Source organism: Rhodotorula paludigena (assembly GCF_050403205.1).
Source record: "Rhodotorula paludigena JCM10292 DNA, Rt_paludigena_JCM10292v1_ctg8, whole genome shotgun sequence".
NCBI lineage: Eukaryota > Fungi > Basidiomycota > Microbotryomycetes > Sporidiobolales > Sporidiobolaceae > Rhodotorula > Rhodotorula paludigena.
In genome coordinates this window covers 168,199-180,090 of record NW_027481450.1, presented here as the reverse complement: position 1 = coordinate 180,090, position 11,892 = coordinate 168,199, and the positions used below count along the sequence as shown (strand labels likewise).

Sequence of the window (11,892 nt, the reverse complement as noted above, 5' to 3'; positions counted from 1 at the left end):
GCGTTCGAGCCGGACGAGTTGGACGACGAGAGGGCGATGTTTGCGAGTCTCGAAAAGGCCGACGAGGCTCTCGGTGCGCGTGCAGGCGGAGGAGCGCCGAGAGAAGCAGCAGCGAGCGGAGGATGCGACGACGAGCGGTCCTCCATCGCGGGTGCTCGCAGGGAAGTTCGGACCGGGCTCCTGCCTCTGCTCTAGTCCTCGCAAGCGGCAGCAGCGCCCTCGGCGGGCGGAGCGGCGAGTGGGACGAGGTAGAGACGGGAACCGGCGCCCCTCTCGCTCTTTCCCCCCGCTTCGCTCCTCTCGACGCCGCTTGATTCCCTGAAAAGTCAGTCGAGAAGAGTGAGTGTCCTTACAGCTACCACCACCGAAGACTCTTGCGCTCGCAGCTGCGCTTTCCACTGAATTGCCATCCTCATCTCTTGCTGACCTGACGAGCCGCTGTTCTCCCCTGCAGTGTTCACAGGCCTCGTAGAGGTGCGTCCCGCGCCTTGAGCTAGCTTGGAACTTGCGCGCTGACCCGAATCCCGCGCAGTCGCTCGGCGTCATCAAGTCGATCCACCCGACAACCGAGTTCGAGGGCTACAGCTTTGTGATTGCCGAGGCGGGCGACATTCTCGGCGACTGCAAGCTCGGCGACTCGATCGCCGTCAACGGCGTCTGCTTGACCGTTACCCGGTGGGACGCCGGCGAGGGATGGTTCGAGGTCGGATTGGCGAACGAGACCCTGAGCCGGACAAACCTCGGTGCGCCTAGCTCCTCCTGTGCCCATTCACCGCTTCTCGCTGATGGACCAATTTGAGCAGGCAAGCTCGTGGTCGGGAGCAAAGTCAACCTTGAACGGGCCATGGCAGGGCACGGTCGTTTCGGAGGACACTTTGTCCAGGTGCGTATTCTTGGCTGATAGGTCGCTCGCAAGCGGAGACTCGTTACCGTACGAGTCCAGGCAAATCAGTGCAAGCCGCTCACGTCGACTCCTGCAGGGCCACGTCGACACGACGGCCAAGATCGTCTCGATCACGCCCGACGGCGACTCTGTCCGCATGCTCTTCTCGCTCCCGCTCGAATTCTACACGCCCCTGATCCCCAAGGGCTACATCGCGCTCGACGGCACCTCGCTCACGCTCACGCACCTCTCGGTCCCGCAACCGGGCGACGAGCACTACGAGGCGGGCCCGGCGCGCGGCCTGTTTGGCGTCATGCTCGTCGTGCACACGCAGAGCCGCACGGTCGTCGCGATGAAGCCCGTCGGCGAGACGGTCAACGTCGAGTGCGACGTCGTCGGCAAGGGCGTCGAGAGCGTCGTGCGCAACGTCCTCGAGCGCGGCGGCGAGCAGGGCGGCGCGCTCGAGCTCATGGTCGAGCGCGCGGTCGAGCGGGTGTTGGCGCGCAAGGGGTTGATCAAGGAGTAGTTTGGGCACACTTTGACGAGCGGACGAGGCGTTGCACCATGTTGTATTCGCACAGGTCGAGTTGTATTGCCCCGTGCCTAGTCGAATACGAAAGGTCCGGTCTGCCTTGTCGCTTGCTCCCGTCCTCGCTCCCCTCCGCACCGATGGCCGCTGCTCTGCCGCCCACCGACACGCTTGCGCTCGTGCTGCTCAACGCGCTCGACACGCCCCAGGGGCGCATCGACGACTCGCGCCAGCTCGCCCTCGCGCTCCCGGCCGGAGTCGACGACGGTGCCGGCGTTGCGCTCGCGGGGCAGCCCGTGGGCGCCAGCACCGAGGCGCAGAACGCCGTCAAGGCCGCACTCGACTCGCTCGCAACCCGCGAGGTGCGTCGTGCCCGTTCTCTCGCCTCGAAGCGATCCTCATCTCGACAAAGCTCTCGCACGGCGTGCACCCGCCAGGGCAGTGCTGACGCTGCACGGGCATGTGCAGATGGTCACGTTCAAGCAGGTCAACCTCGAGCAGCACGTCCTCACGGGCGAGGGCGCCCAGATCGCCCAGTCCGGCTCGCACGAGTACCGCGTGTGGTCCGCCCTCCCCGCGCCCGGCTCCGACGCCGGCTTAACGGCCAAGGAGATCGAGGCAAAGGTCGGCAAGGACGTCGCAAAGGTCGGGCAGGGCAAGGCGATGAAGAACAAGTGGGTCGTCAAGAAGGGCGACGGCTTCCTCCAGGCGGTGCGCTCTCGTTGCGACTCTTTCCCGCGTCCTGCAGATTGCTGATCAACGCACGTGCAGGTGGCGAGCGTCGACGACGAGACTCAGAAGAACCTGTTGACGATCCAGACCTCCGGTGCTCACTCGGACGACAAGCTGCTGGCAGAGCTGCGCAAGCGCAAACTCATCGAGAAGAAGTCCGTCTAGCCTGCTCAACCTCTTCGTACCTGCTTGCTGACCTGATGTTGCGAGCGCAGGAAGACGTTCTACTACGCAGTCGAGAAGGGGCCAAACTGGGCGAAGACGATTCAGAAGCTCGAGACGGACTTGACGGTCGAGCTCCTCAACTCGTGCGTCTCTGCTCGCCCCGTAATCCCGACTAAGTGCTGACACTGGAGCGCGACAGGGGTGCGTGGGAGAAGGCGGCGTTCAAGAAGTACAACTTTGAGGCGGAGGGTGCGCCGACATACGGCGGTGCGCTGCACCCGCTGATGAAGGTCCGGGAGGAGTTCCGCAATATCTTCTTCGAGATGGGGTGCGTCGCGATCTTCCGTTCTTCAGCGGCAAGCTTGCTCATCTTCCCTGCCCTGCAGCTTCACCGAGATGCCCACCAACCGCTTCGTCGAGTCGTCGTTCTGGAACTTCGACACTCTTTTCGTCCCCCAGCAGCACCCGGCACGAGAAATGCAGGACACTTTCTACGTCAAGGGTGAGGACGCTCCCGCGCCTCCCAGAGGCTCGCCGCTGACCTCGCCCTTTCACTGCAGAGCCTTCTCACTCCACCGGCTTCCCCGAGGACTACTACGAGCGTGTCAAGCGGGTGCACGAGGTCGGCGACTACGGCTCGACCGGCTACCGCTACCCGTTCTCGAAGGAGGAGACGTCGCGCCTCGTCCTCCGCACGCACACGACGTCCGTCTCGTCGGCCATGCTGTACGAGCTCGCGAACCAGCCTGGGGGCTTCAAGCCCGCAAAGATGTTCTCGATCGACCGCGTGTTCCGTAACGAGGCTGTCGACATGACGCACTTGGCAGAGTTCCACCAGGTCGAGGGTGTGGTTGCGGACCGCAACTTGACTCTTGCCGACCTCATTGGTGCGTGCGAGCTCTCTCACGATTCAGGCCCGCAAAGCTAACTTACGGACGATACACAGGCTTCATGGAGGTCTTCTTCTCCAAGATGGGCGTCAAGAACCTGCGCTTCAAGCCGGCGTACAACCCCTACACCGAGCCGTCGCTCGAGATCTTCTCGTGGCACGAGGGCCTCGGCAAGTGGGTCGAGATTGGCAACTCGGGCATGTTCCGCCCCGAGATGCTCGAGACGATGGGCCTCCCCGCCGACGTGCGCGTGCTCGGCTTTGGCCTGAGTCTCGAACGCCCGACCATGATTCGGTGCGCTGCCCATTTGTTCACACACTCGATTGTCAGCTGAGACGTGCTCACGCCGCGTTCCGAACAGCTACGGTATCTCGAACATCCGCGACCTGCTCGGCCACAAGGTGCGCTCCCCTCCCCCTACGCACCTTTTGCTCTTTCGCTGACCCGTACATTCCACTCAGGTCCCTCTGGAGATGATCGAGAAGTCGGCGGCAGTGCGCTTCTAGACGGGTTTTAGGTTGAGAGGTTCTCGAGCATCTGCGGTGCAGCCATTGATGTACAGACTGTCGGGCCAGCCCGGTCGTTGAGTTGTCTGAATCAGTACAATCCATCGGGCAGCTCGGAAGCGGTCGGATCCGGTAGCATGAAGACGCCAGCGTTGCACCGCCTCGCTCTGTTCTTTCGCTCCTTCTCCACGCCTGCTCGCTGTCCAGCTCTCAGAGCTGAATCCTGCGATGGCCATTCCACGCTTTCCAGCAGCTGTGCGCAAGTTCAGCCTAGTATCTGGGCTCGCAGAAGCTGCGAGTCGCTCTGGTGCGTTCTCATCGCAACGACCAGCAATCGCCCGAGCCAGCTCCCGCTCGCCCCTTGCCGCCCGCGCAAGCCGCGTCTACTCGACGGGCAGTGCAACTCCGCCGCGTCCGCCGCCTCGGAACCGCCGTGCAGGCTTGTCGGCGGCAGCTGCCCTCGTCGTCCTCGCGGGCGGTGCAGCCCTCTACTACACGCGAGAAGAGCCCGCCGTGCTCTCGCACGACCGATGGACGAGCGTCAAGATCAAGTCGGTGACGCCACTCACGCCCGAGACGTCACTGTTCAAGGTCGAGGTGCCGAGGTCGCTACTGCCGCCCGTCTTGGAGAGCGATCCGACGGCACGGCCGATCCTGAGCCTCTTTGTCAAAGAGCCGAACCTTCAGATCCAGCGTGCATACACTGTGCGTCCTTCTCGTCTCCTTGTCGACTCCAGCGGGGATGTTCAGCTGAGGCGGCCCGCTGGAACAGCCTCTCTCTGCGTCCTCCTTCAACTCCTCCGGCCCAGCCGAGCTTGGACTCGTCATCAAGCGCTACGCTGACGGCGAGGCGTCGCGGTACATCCATCGACTCGGGCCAGGAGACGAACTCAGCGTGCGAGGGCCGTCGGTGACTTGGTACTACCGCCCGCAAGACTGGGACGAGGTCGTCTTTGTGCGTGTATCCTCGGCGCTCAGGCCGCTTCCATTCACTCACATACTTCTATGCAGGTCGTCGGTGGTACGGGCGTCACTCCCGCTTACCAGCTCATCCACGACTCGCTCGCTTCGCCTCCTTCCTCCTCGCCATCCGCACCTCCGCCTTCGATCAACGTTGTCTACGCGTCGCCCTCGCCCTCCCGCATCCTTCTCAAAGATCGCCTCGATTCCTTCGCGGCGAGCGATCCCTCGCGACGCATCTCGCTGCACTACCTCGTCGACATGCTCGACGCAGACGGCGGGAAGGCGAGCTTGCCGAGCGGGACCGAGGTCGGCTTCATCGACCGCAAGAAACTTGAGCGGTACATCGGGCGCGGAGGGGTCAAGGAGAAGCGCAGGATGGTCATCGTCTGCGGGCCCGAAGGGTGCGCCTGCGATCCTCCTAGCCCCATGTCCCGGTCCGAGAGCGACAGGCTGATTCGTCGACATCCTCGCAGAATGATCAACGTGGTGGCCGGTCCACGCGGGCGCAACTTCTCGCAGGGACCCGTCGGCGGGATCCTCAAAGAGCTGGGATACACAGAGCGCGAGGTGCTCAAGCTGTAGTAGAGCTTCTCCGCATCGCTTAGCATCAGGACCATGTCGGGATACTATGACAACAGTGATACTACTGCCCGCGCTTCTCTCCCTCGTCGCCGCTCTCGTCCCCTTCCGCCTCGTCCCCTTCGTCCGGCACGGGCGCCTCCACCACTTCCCTCCTCGCGCCATGCACCGCCTCGCCGCACCTCAGGCAGCTCCACGCCTCTTCGGCCTCGTCGTCGGCCTTGACGAGCGCGCCAACGATGCAGTAGTAGCAGTACCGGCACCCGAAGCGGCAGTCTGCGACGTACGCGACCTTGACGCGCGTGTCGCCCGCCGCGTCGCCGCTCGAGGAGGACGAGGTGTGCAGGAGCGACGCAGAGGGGAGCGTAGGGTCGGCGAACGAGGCAGAGGGGAGGTGCGATGGCGGGGCGTGGCTGCGCGAGTGGCAGATCGGGCACACGTCGGGCGCGAGGAACGCGAGCGGGCCGTGCGGCTTGTTGGCCGGCGCAGCGCCACCCGATTTTCCTCCGCTGCTCACTGACGCGCGCAGGGACGAAAGACCGAGCGGAGCGGCGAGCGGCGCGGGGAGGGCCGAGGCGAGGGTGCGCAGGGTCGTCGATTTGCTGGCGCGCAACGAGACGGCTTTCGAGAGGCGGAGGCGGAGACGGTGGAGGTTGACGAGCGGGAGGAGGAAGAGGAGAAATTCCTGCAGGAGGGCAGGAATGGTCAATTCCGCACTGTGGCTGCAGGCGGGGGACGCAAAACGCACTGTGAACGCCTCCCAGACGAGTTGGCGGTTGAGAAACTCGAAGCTGACGTTGGGCACGAAGGAACGCTGCGAGTAGACGAGGCGCATCTTGAGTACGCGGTCGATGAGCGTGCGATACCTGCGCGAAGAAAGAGGTAGGTCAGCGGCGCCTCTTCGACGACAGGGCGCGAGGATGTGCCGCACCGACCGTTGTACAGGAAGACGAGGAAGTTGGCGAGTCCGAGGACGGCCGAGAAGCGCTCTGCGAGGCTCAGGACCTCCCACGCGGTCCGCTTCCACTCGCGGCGCCACTGGATCAGCTCGTCGTCCCTCCGCCTGCCGCGCGCGCGCAGGCGGCGCAGGTCGACGAGCGAGGACCACGAGCGCGGGAGGGGCTCGTCGGCCCAGGACGACGAGAGCATGCGGTCCTGAAGGCGCGTATGGAGGTACGGCGGGACGACGACGAGGAGCGTGTAGGCGAATTTCTGCACGCGCGTGAGCGTCGAGTCGCGCGCGGTCGATTGCACTGTGTCCTTGGGTGTCAGTGCGCTGTCCCCGGGCGAGCAGAGCCAGAGCGACGCACGGCCGTGGGCGTGTTTGGCCTCGTTGCGGTACCGGAGGTTCTGCAGCGTCGAGCCGTACGTCGCGCCCGAGTCCCACAGCGACAGGCGGAGGACGGCCAATCTCAGCACGGCGAGGAACTCTGGCTCCCAGCTGCGCGTCCCTGCGGGCTGTGCGGGCGGAGGTGGCCCCACCGAGTTAGCCGACAAGCCGGAGAGCAGCGAGGGAGGGGAGGCAGAGCGCACTCGCACGGCGTCGAGCGCGGCCTTGACGGGCGCGTGGAGGATGTTCTCGAGCTCTGCGTCGAGCAGGTCTGCGTCGAGCTGCGCCACGCGCGAGATGCGCAGCCGCGGCGACGCCAAGTGCGACAGCCGCGAGCGCACCGCGGGCAGCGTCGACACGGACGCAGGCGCAGGCTGCCAGAAGCGCTCCAAGTCAGCCGAGGCCGCACTCGACGGCCCGGGCTCGGGCGACGGAGACGCCATGGCGAAGAAGAGACCAAGGTGCGACTCGCCGTGTCCGGCTCAGGTCGAGCGGAAGCCGGCGCATCTCTCTCGACTCTCACAACTCTCTCGCGTTTGCATGGCCAGTCCGGGTCGAGAAAGAGCGAATCGAGGATAGCAGGCCGGGCATGGCCGTCATGTGGGGCGTGACGATGCGAAACGAACGAAACCGCGGCGGGAACGACTACGTAGACAAAACGCGGGCGAGACTCTCTCCTTTCTCCCATTCACGCAGTCGGCGCGGGCGCAGACGCGGGCGCCGACTCCTTGGTCGCGGCGTGCGCGTCCTCCTCGACCGGGCGCTGCGAGGCGGCCGAGTCAGTTCCCGAACGAGCAGGCGACCGCGAGCACAGGCAGGGAGCGAACGCACCTCGGCCGTCGGCTCCTTGACCTCCTCGCCCTGCACGACCTCGGTCTTCTCCGGCGGGGGCGCGACGCCCTCGTCCTTGTACGCGGGCGGCGCGTCCTCGGCCGCGTCCGGTGCGGGCGCCGCCTCCTTGCCCTTCTCGACCGGCGCGCCCGTCGACGTCGTCGTCGTCGCGTCGGCCGCGACCGGCGCGTCCGATGCCGCCGGCGCAGGGGCAGCGTTGCCGCTCAGGAGCGACTTGTTCGCATCCTGCGCCTTGATGAACGCCTCGCGGAACAGGTTGGCGTCTGTGTGTGGGAGCGGGTGCACCGTCAGCGCGAGCCGCACACTCCTGCGCGGTAAGGACCCGACGCACTCTCCGAGTTGGCAAAGCGGATGGCGAGGGTCTCGGCGGTGGGCTCGCCGTCCGAAACGTCGGCCGCAACGTTGTACACCCACGAGCGGTCCGAGCCGATGTTGGGCGAGAGGGCCATCTCGGGCGTAACTGCGGGTAGTCGGCATCAGCGCCTGCGTTCAGACAACTGAGAGTGGCGGACGCACTGTAGTGGTTTGCGCAGACCTTGAGGGTCTTGTCGCGGCGCATGACGAGGCGAACCTTCTTGCTCTCCTTGTGCTGGAGGAGGCGGACGTCGCCGGTGCCGCGCTCCTTCCACTCGGACGACTCGGCAACGAAGCGGAAAAGCTTGGCGCGCCTGCGGAGCAGTGCAAGAGAGAAGTCAGCTCACATGCGCCTCGAGTGCCTCGACGATGATGCTGGATGCGCCATCTTCGCTCGCTCGGGAGGGGCTGTACAATCTAGCGGGACTGCATGTCAAGTGTACACGCTAGTCGAGCTCGCCACAGCCAGCCCCGAGCGAGCCGAGAGATCGACGGCGCTCTTCTGACGCTTTGGGCTCGCAGCGAGGCGAGGCGAGAGCGAGGGCGGGAAGGGCGACGCACATCTTGAAGAGGGCCTCCTCGTCCTCCTCGTGCGTTTTGACATCGACCGTCTCGCTCAGGCGCACGACGGGCTCGAACGTCGCGGTCGAGTCCTCCGTCTGGGGGTTGGTCGAGTCTTCGGCAGACATGGCGGGCTGCAGGGGTGCTGGGGGGCGGTAGACTGCCCGCGTGCACTGGTCAGCTCGGGCGCTGCACGTTCACGGCACTCGCTGCACTCACTGCGGGTGCGAGGTGCGCGCGGGAGGAGGAAAAGCAGCGCGAGGCGACGACGACGACAACGACGGCGCTCGCTCTTCCTCCCACGCTGGGCAGTCAGTCTGCAGCGAGCCTTGCACGAGCTCGTACAGTCTGCGCGACTGACACTACTGTGCCCGTGCCTGCCTTTCCGCGCTCCCTCTCGCGTCCCCTTGTCTCCTGCTCTCTCCCGCTTCTGGCTCGTGCTCTCCGTGGACCGGTCCCTGCCACTTGCAGCGCTGCGATGTCCTTTCGAGCTCGATGCGATCGCGTACACAAATGCGTCCTTCCCTTGCGCTGCGCTGTGAGGCTTGGATCCCCTCGAGGGTCAGCCCACGAGCTCGCGCGAACCGCATATCCCGTCTTTTGTATGGAGTGACCGGCTGCAGAGCACTTGTAAGCCTCTGCTGGCCCTTATACTGCGCGGCCAGCGGTCGATGAGTGTCGGCAGGTCCGGATGGAAGGGAATGTTCTGCATCCGTTCCTACGTTCCATGCATTCGGTAGGAATTCCTCCTCTTGCCGTCAATCGAATGATGTACTCGTTCGTACATCAGCTACCAGACCGGTCCGTCATTGAGCACTGCCCAGCCGATGGGTGCTGACCTTGAATCTCGCTTCTCGCGCTTTCATAACAGACCCACTTGTCCGCGGTGTCTGTACTCTGTTACCGGCACGCCATCTAGGTTTGCTAGCCAGATGTTACGCTTGTCGCGGGGTGCCGAGCCGCCGTACTTCGTCTGATAGGGGACCGCGCTGTATGACTGGACATCTGGTCGCGAGGGTCCTCAAGTCATCGCCCCCACTACGTCGCGTCTCCTTTGCTCTTTAGGTCCTTTGTCTTTCTCATACGACTTCTACAATGCTTCCGACACCGCCTGTGCTCTCGCCAACCCTCGATGTCTCCGATGTCTCGCCGCTGAGCCTGCCCGGCTCGCCTGGCTCGCCTTCCTCGCCATCTCCGTCCGAGTTCTCGCTCGCAGCCGTCGACTTGACGAGCAGTGACGATGACACGTCGTCCGTGAACACCGCCGACTCGTGCATGTCCGAGTGCTGCCTCCCGCCCGTCGACGACAAACCTGCATCCTTCCCTCCGAAAGTTGGCGCCAACGCCGCACCTTCTTCGACCGTCCTCATCGACGAGTCGGCCTACTCACCGCTGCTGATTATCGGCGCGGGCCCGCACGCACTCGCTCTCGCCGCGCGCCTGTCCGAGCCGCGCCCTGCGGCTCTCTACTCCGATCTGGAGCATGCCCGGCTCAGCTGGCTCAAGCGCGAGCAAGCTTCGACTGTCACTGGAGTCGACGCGGCGGGCACAACCGCGAGCGGACGCAGGCAGAAGGAGCGGCGGCAGGCGGTCAAGGGGCACTGGGGCGCACGGAAACTCGTCGAGCCGGAGCAGGTCACGCTTGCAGGGGCGCCTGCAGCCGGCGAGCCGGAGACTTCTACGCCACGCGCGATTCAGGTGCTCGACAGCTCTGGGTCAGAGTGGATGACGCGGTGGAACGGCTTCTTCAGCGGCCTGCGGATCCAGCACCTCCGCTCGCCCATGCTCTTCCATCCTGCGCCGGCTGATGCAGACGCGCTCGTCGCGTACGCACGTCGGATGGGCCGCGAGGACGAGCTCATGCCGGTCAAGAATGTCGTCGGAGCCGAGCGGAGCAAGTACCAGCGAAAGAAGACGTGAGTCTCGCTCGCGCTGTAGCCCTTGTTGCCTCCTCACTGACCAACGTACGTTCAGACCTTCGCGGGTCGGTCGTGCCGCCATGATCAACGAGCGCGACCGCGACGACTACTTCCGTCCCTCGACGCCGCTCTTCCACTCCTTCATCCACTCCGAGCTCATCGACCGCTACCACGTCGCGCCGCTCGTCTCGCACGCCACTGTCACTTCCGTCTCGTACGGAGCGCTGCACGTGCGCGGGCGCAAGCCTTCGCAGGGGTTCATCGTCGAGTCGGTCAGGCCGGACGGGACGCGCGAGGTGCGCGGCGCCAAGGCTGTCGCGATGGCAATCGGGCCGTCGACGCGTCCAAACGTGCCTGCTGTGATCCGCAAAGCGCTACCACCGATGCCGGAACTGCTGGGGGTGGGCAGGCAGGCGCCGTGGAACCGCGAGGCGATCTGCGGCGAGGGGTGGTGTCACTCGTCGGCGTTTGCGCTGCCCGGGTGCAGGCCTGTTGACGGCTTGTTGGGCGAGAAGCTTCGCCGCGGAGAGCCGACGAGGGCGGTCGTGATCGGTGGCGGGTACGTCTCGAGCCGGATTGACCTTCCCAATGGCTCCGGGCTCGTGTGCCACACTTCGAATCTGACTGTTGCGTGCGCATACACCAGCTTGACCTCGGCTCAGATCGTCGACTCGCTCATCGCTTCGGGCGTCACGACCGTCACGCTCCTGAGCCGCTCGCACCTCAAAGTGAAGCACTTTGACTTTGACCTCCCGTGGGTCGCGAAATACGCCAACGTCGAGAAGATGGCCGTGCGTGTCACTCACATATGCCGTCACTGTTTTCGCTCTGACTTCGTTCGCCCGGCCGGCAGTTCTACCGCGAAGATGACCTCTCGGAGCGGTTCGACATGATCCGCCGCGCACGCAACGGCGGGTCGATGAACCCGCAATTCTACCACCTGACGCAGAAGCACGCCAAGAGCGGGCGACTCGACCTGCGCACGCTCACGCACGTCGAGCACGCGGCGTGGGACGGCGAGCGCAAAAAGTGGCGCTTCGAGGTCGTCACGACGCCCGACCGGAAAAAGGTCAAGGGCGACGTCGACCTCGGTGCGGCCGAACCCGTGCACGCGGTGCTCGAGGACGTCGACTTTCTCGTGTGCTCGACCGGCAGCGAGCTCGACCTGGCAAAGGTCGACTTTGTGCGCCCGCTCATGCAGAGCCACCCGGTCGAGCTCGTGCACGGCCTCCCCGCGCTCACGCAGGACCTGCAGTGGCGCAAGGACGTGCCCTTCTTCGTCATGGGAGCCTATTCGATGCTCGAGGTGCGCCTTGCTGTCGAATCATGCTTTTGTCCCGTCTCGCGCGTCGGCGCTGATTCGCTTCCCCTTGGCTCGACACGACACAGCTCGGTCCCGACGCGCTCAACCTCTCCGGCACGCGGATCGGCGCCGAGCGCGTCGCGCACCGCCTCGGGACGCTCGGCATCTTTGACGAGATGGACGGCGGGGGGCTGCAGCCGGGGCCGGGGGCCAAGGGGCGCGCGCGGCGCATGGCCGAGAAGGAGCACCGGTCGGGCGGCGAGGGCAACTTCTTTGACGGGCTGGCAGAGGTCGAAGCATAGGCACAGAGGTGGTACTGCATTGCG

At 65.1% G+C, this 11,892-nt stretch overlaps 6 protein-coding genes across 6 annotated transcripts; 4 read left to right on the top strand and 2 right to left on the bottom strand.

Annotated features, from left to right (window-relative positions):
• Positions 1-36: 36 nt before the first annotated feature.
• On the top strand, positions 37-1,409 carry RIB5 (riboflavin synthase; the record flags this gene model as incomplete). The annotated part of the gene is made up of 5 exons (XM_076647232.1): positions 37-73; positions 455-474; positions 533-743; positions 804-883; positions 981-1,409. 5 exons carry the CDS (start codon positions 37-39, stop codon positions 1,407-1,409), a joined length of 777 nt encoding a protein of 258 aa, XP_076507159.1.
• A 143-nt stretch (positions 1,410-1,552) lies between these two features.
• Positions 1,553-3,705, top strand: FRS2 (phenylalanine--tRNA ligase subunit alpha; the record flags this gene model as incomplete). Its single annotated transcript, XM_076647231.1, has 10 exons — positions 1,553-1,774; positions 1,881-2,123; positions 2,184-2,299; positions 2,360-2,452; positions 2,509-2,637; positions 2,696-2,811; positions 2,870-3,196; positions 3,256-3,493; positions 3,561-3,600; positions 3,661-3,705. 10 exons carry the CDS (start codon positions 1,553-1,555, stop codon positions 3,703-3,705), a joined length of 1,569 nt encoding a protein of 522 aa, XP_076507158.1.
• A 228-nt stretch (positions 3,706-3,933) lies between these two features.
• On the top strand, positions 3,934-5,250 carry JCM10292_000124 (cytochrome b5 reductase family protein; the record flags this gene model as incomplete). Its single annotated transcript, XM_076647230.1, has 5 exons — positions 3,934-4,012; positions 4,145-4,410; positions 4,478-4,660; positions 4,717-5,069; positions 5,142-5,250. 5 exons carry the CDS (start codon positions 3,934-3,936, stop codon positions 5,248-5,250), a joined length of 990 nt encoding a protein of 329 aa, XP_076507157.1.
• A 61-nt stretch (positions 5,251-5,311) lies between these two features.
• Positions 5,312-7,020, bottom strand: JCM10292_000123 (pex2/pex10/pex12 family protein; the record flags this gene model as incomplete). Its single annotated transcript, XM_076647229.1, has 5 exons — positions 5,312-5,932; positions 5,996-6,113; positions 6,179-6,500; positions 6,558-6,705; positions 6,781-7,020. The coding sequence occupies 5 exons, from the start codon at positions 7,018-7,020 to the stop codon at positions 5,312-5,314; spliced, it is 1,449 nt and encodes a 482-aa protein (XP_076507156.1).
• Positions 7,021-7,265: 245 nt separating this feature from the next.
• On the bottom strand, positions 7,266-8,472 carry JCM10292_000122 (Ran-binding domain-containing protein; the record flags this gene model as incomplete). Its single annotated transcript, XM_076647228.1, has 5 exons — positions 7,266-7,340; positions 7,409-7,692; positions 7,761-7,889; positions 7,946-8,097; positions 8,345-8,472. 5 exons carry the CDS (start codon positions 8,470-8,472, stop codon positions 7,266-7,268), a joined length of 768 nt encoding a protein of 255 aa, XP_076507155.1.
• Positions 8,473-9,439: 967 nt separating this feature from the next.
• JCM10292_000121 (uncharacterized protein) lies at positions 9,440-11,868 on the top strand (the record flags this gene model as incomplete). Its single annotated transcript, XM_076647227.1, has 5 exons — positions 9,440-10,260; positions 10,319-10,822; positions 10,910-11,054; positions 11,117-11,569; positions 11,653-11,868. 5 exons carry the CDS (start codon positions 9,440-9,442, stop codon positions 11,866-11,868), a joined length of 2,139 nt encoding a protein of 712 aa, XP_076507154.1.
• Between the last annotated feature and the right edge of the window lie 24 nt (positions 11,869-11,892).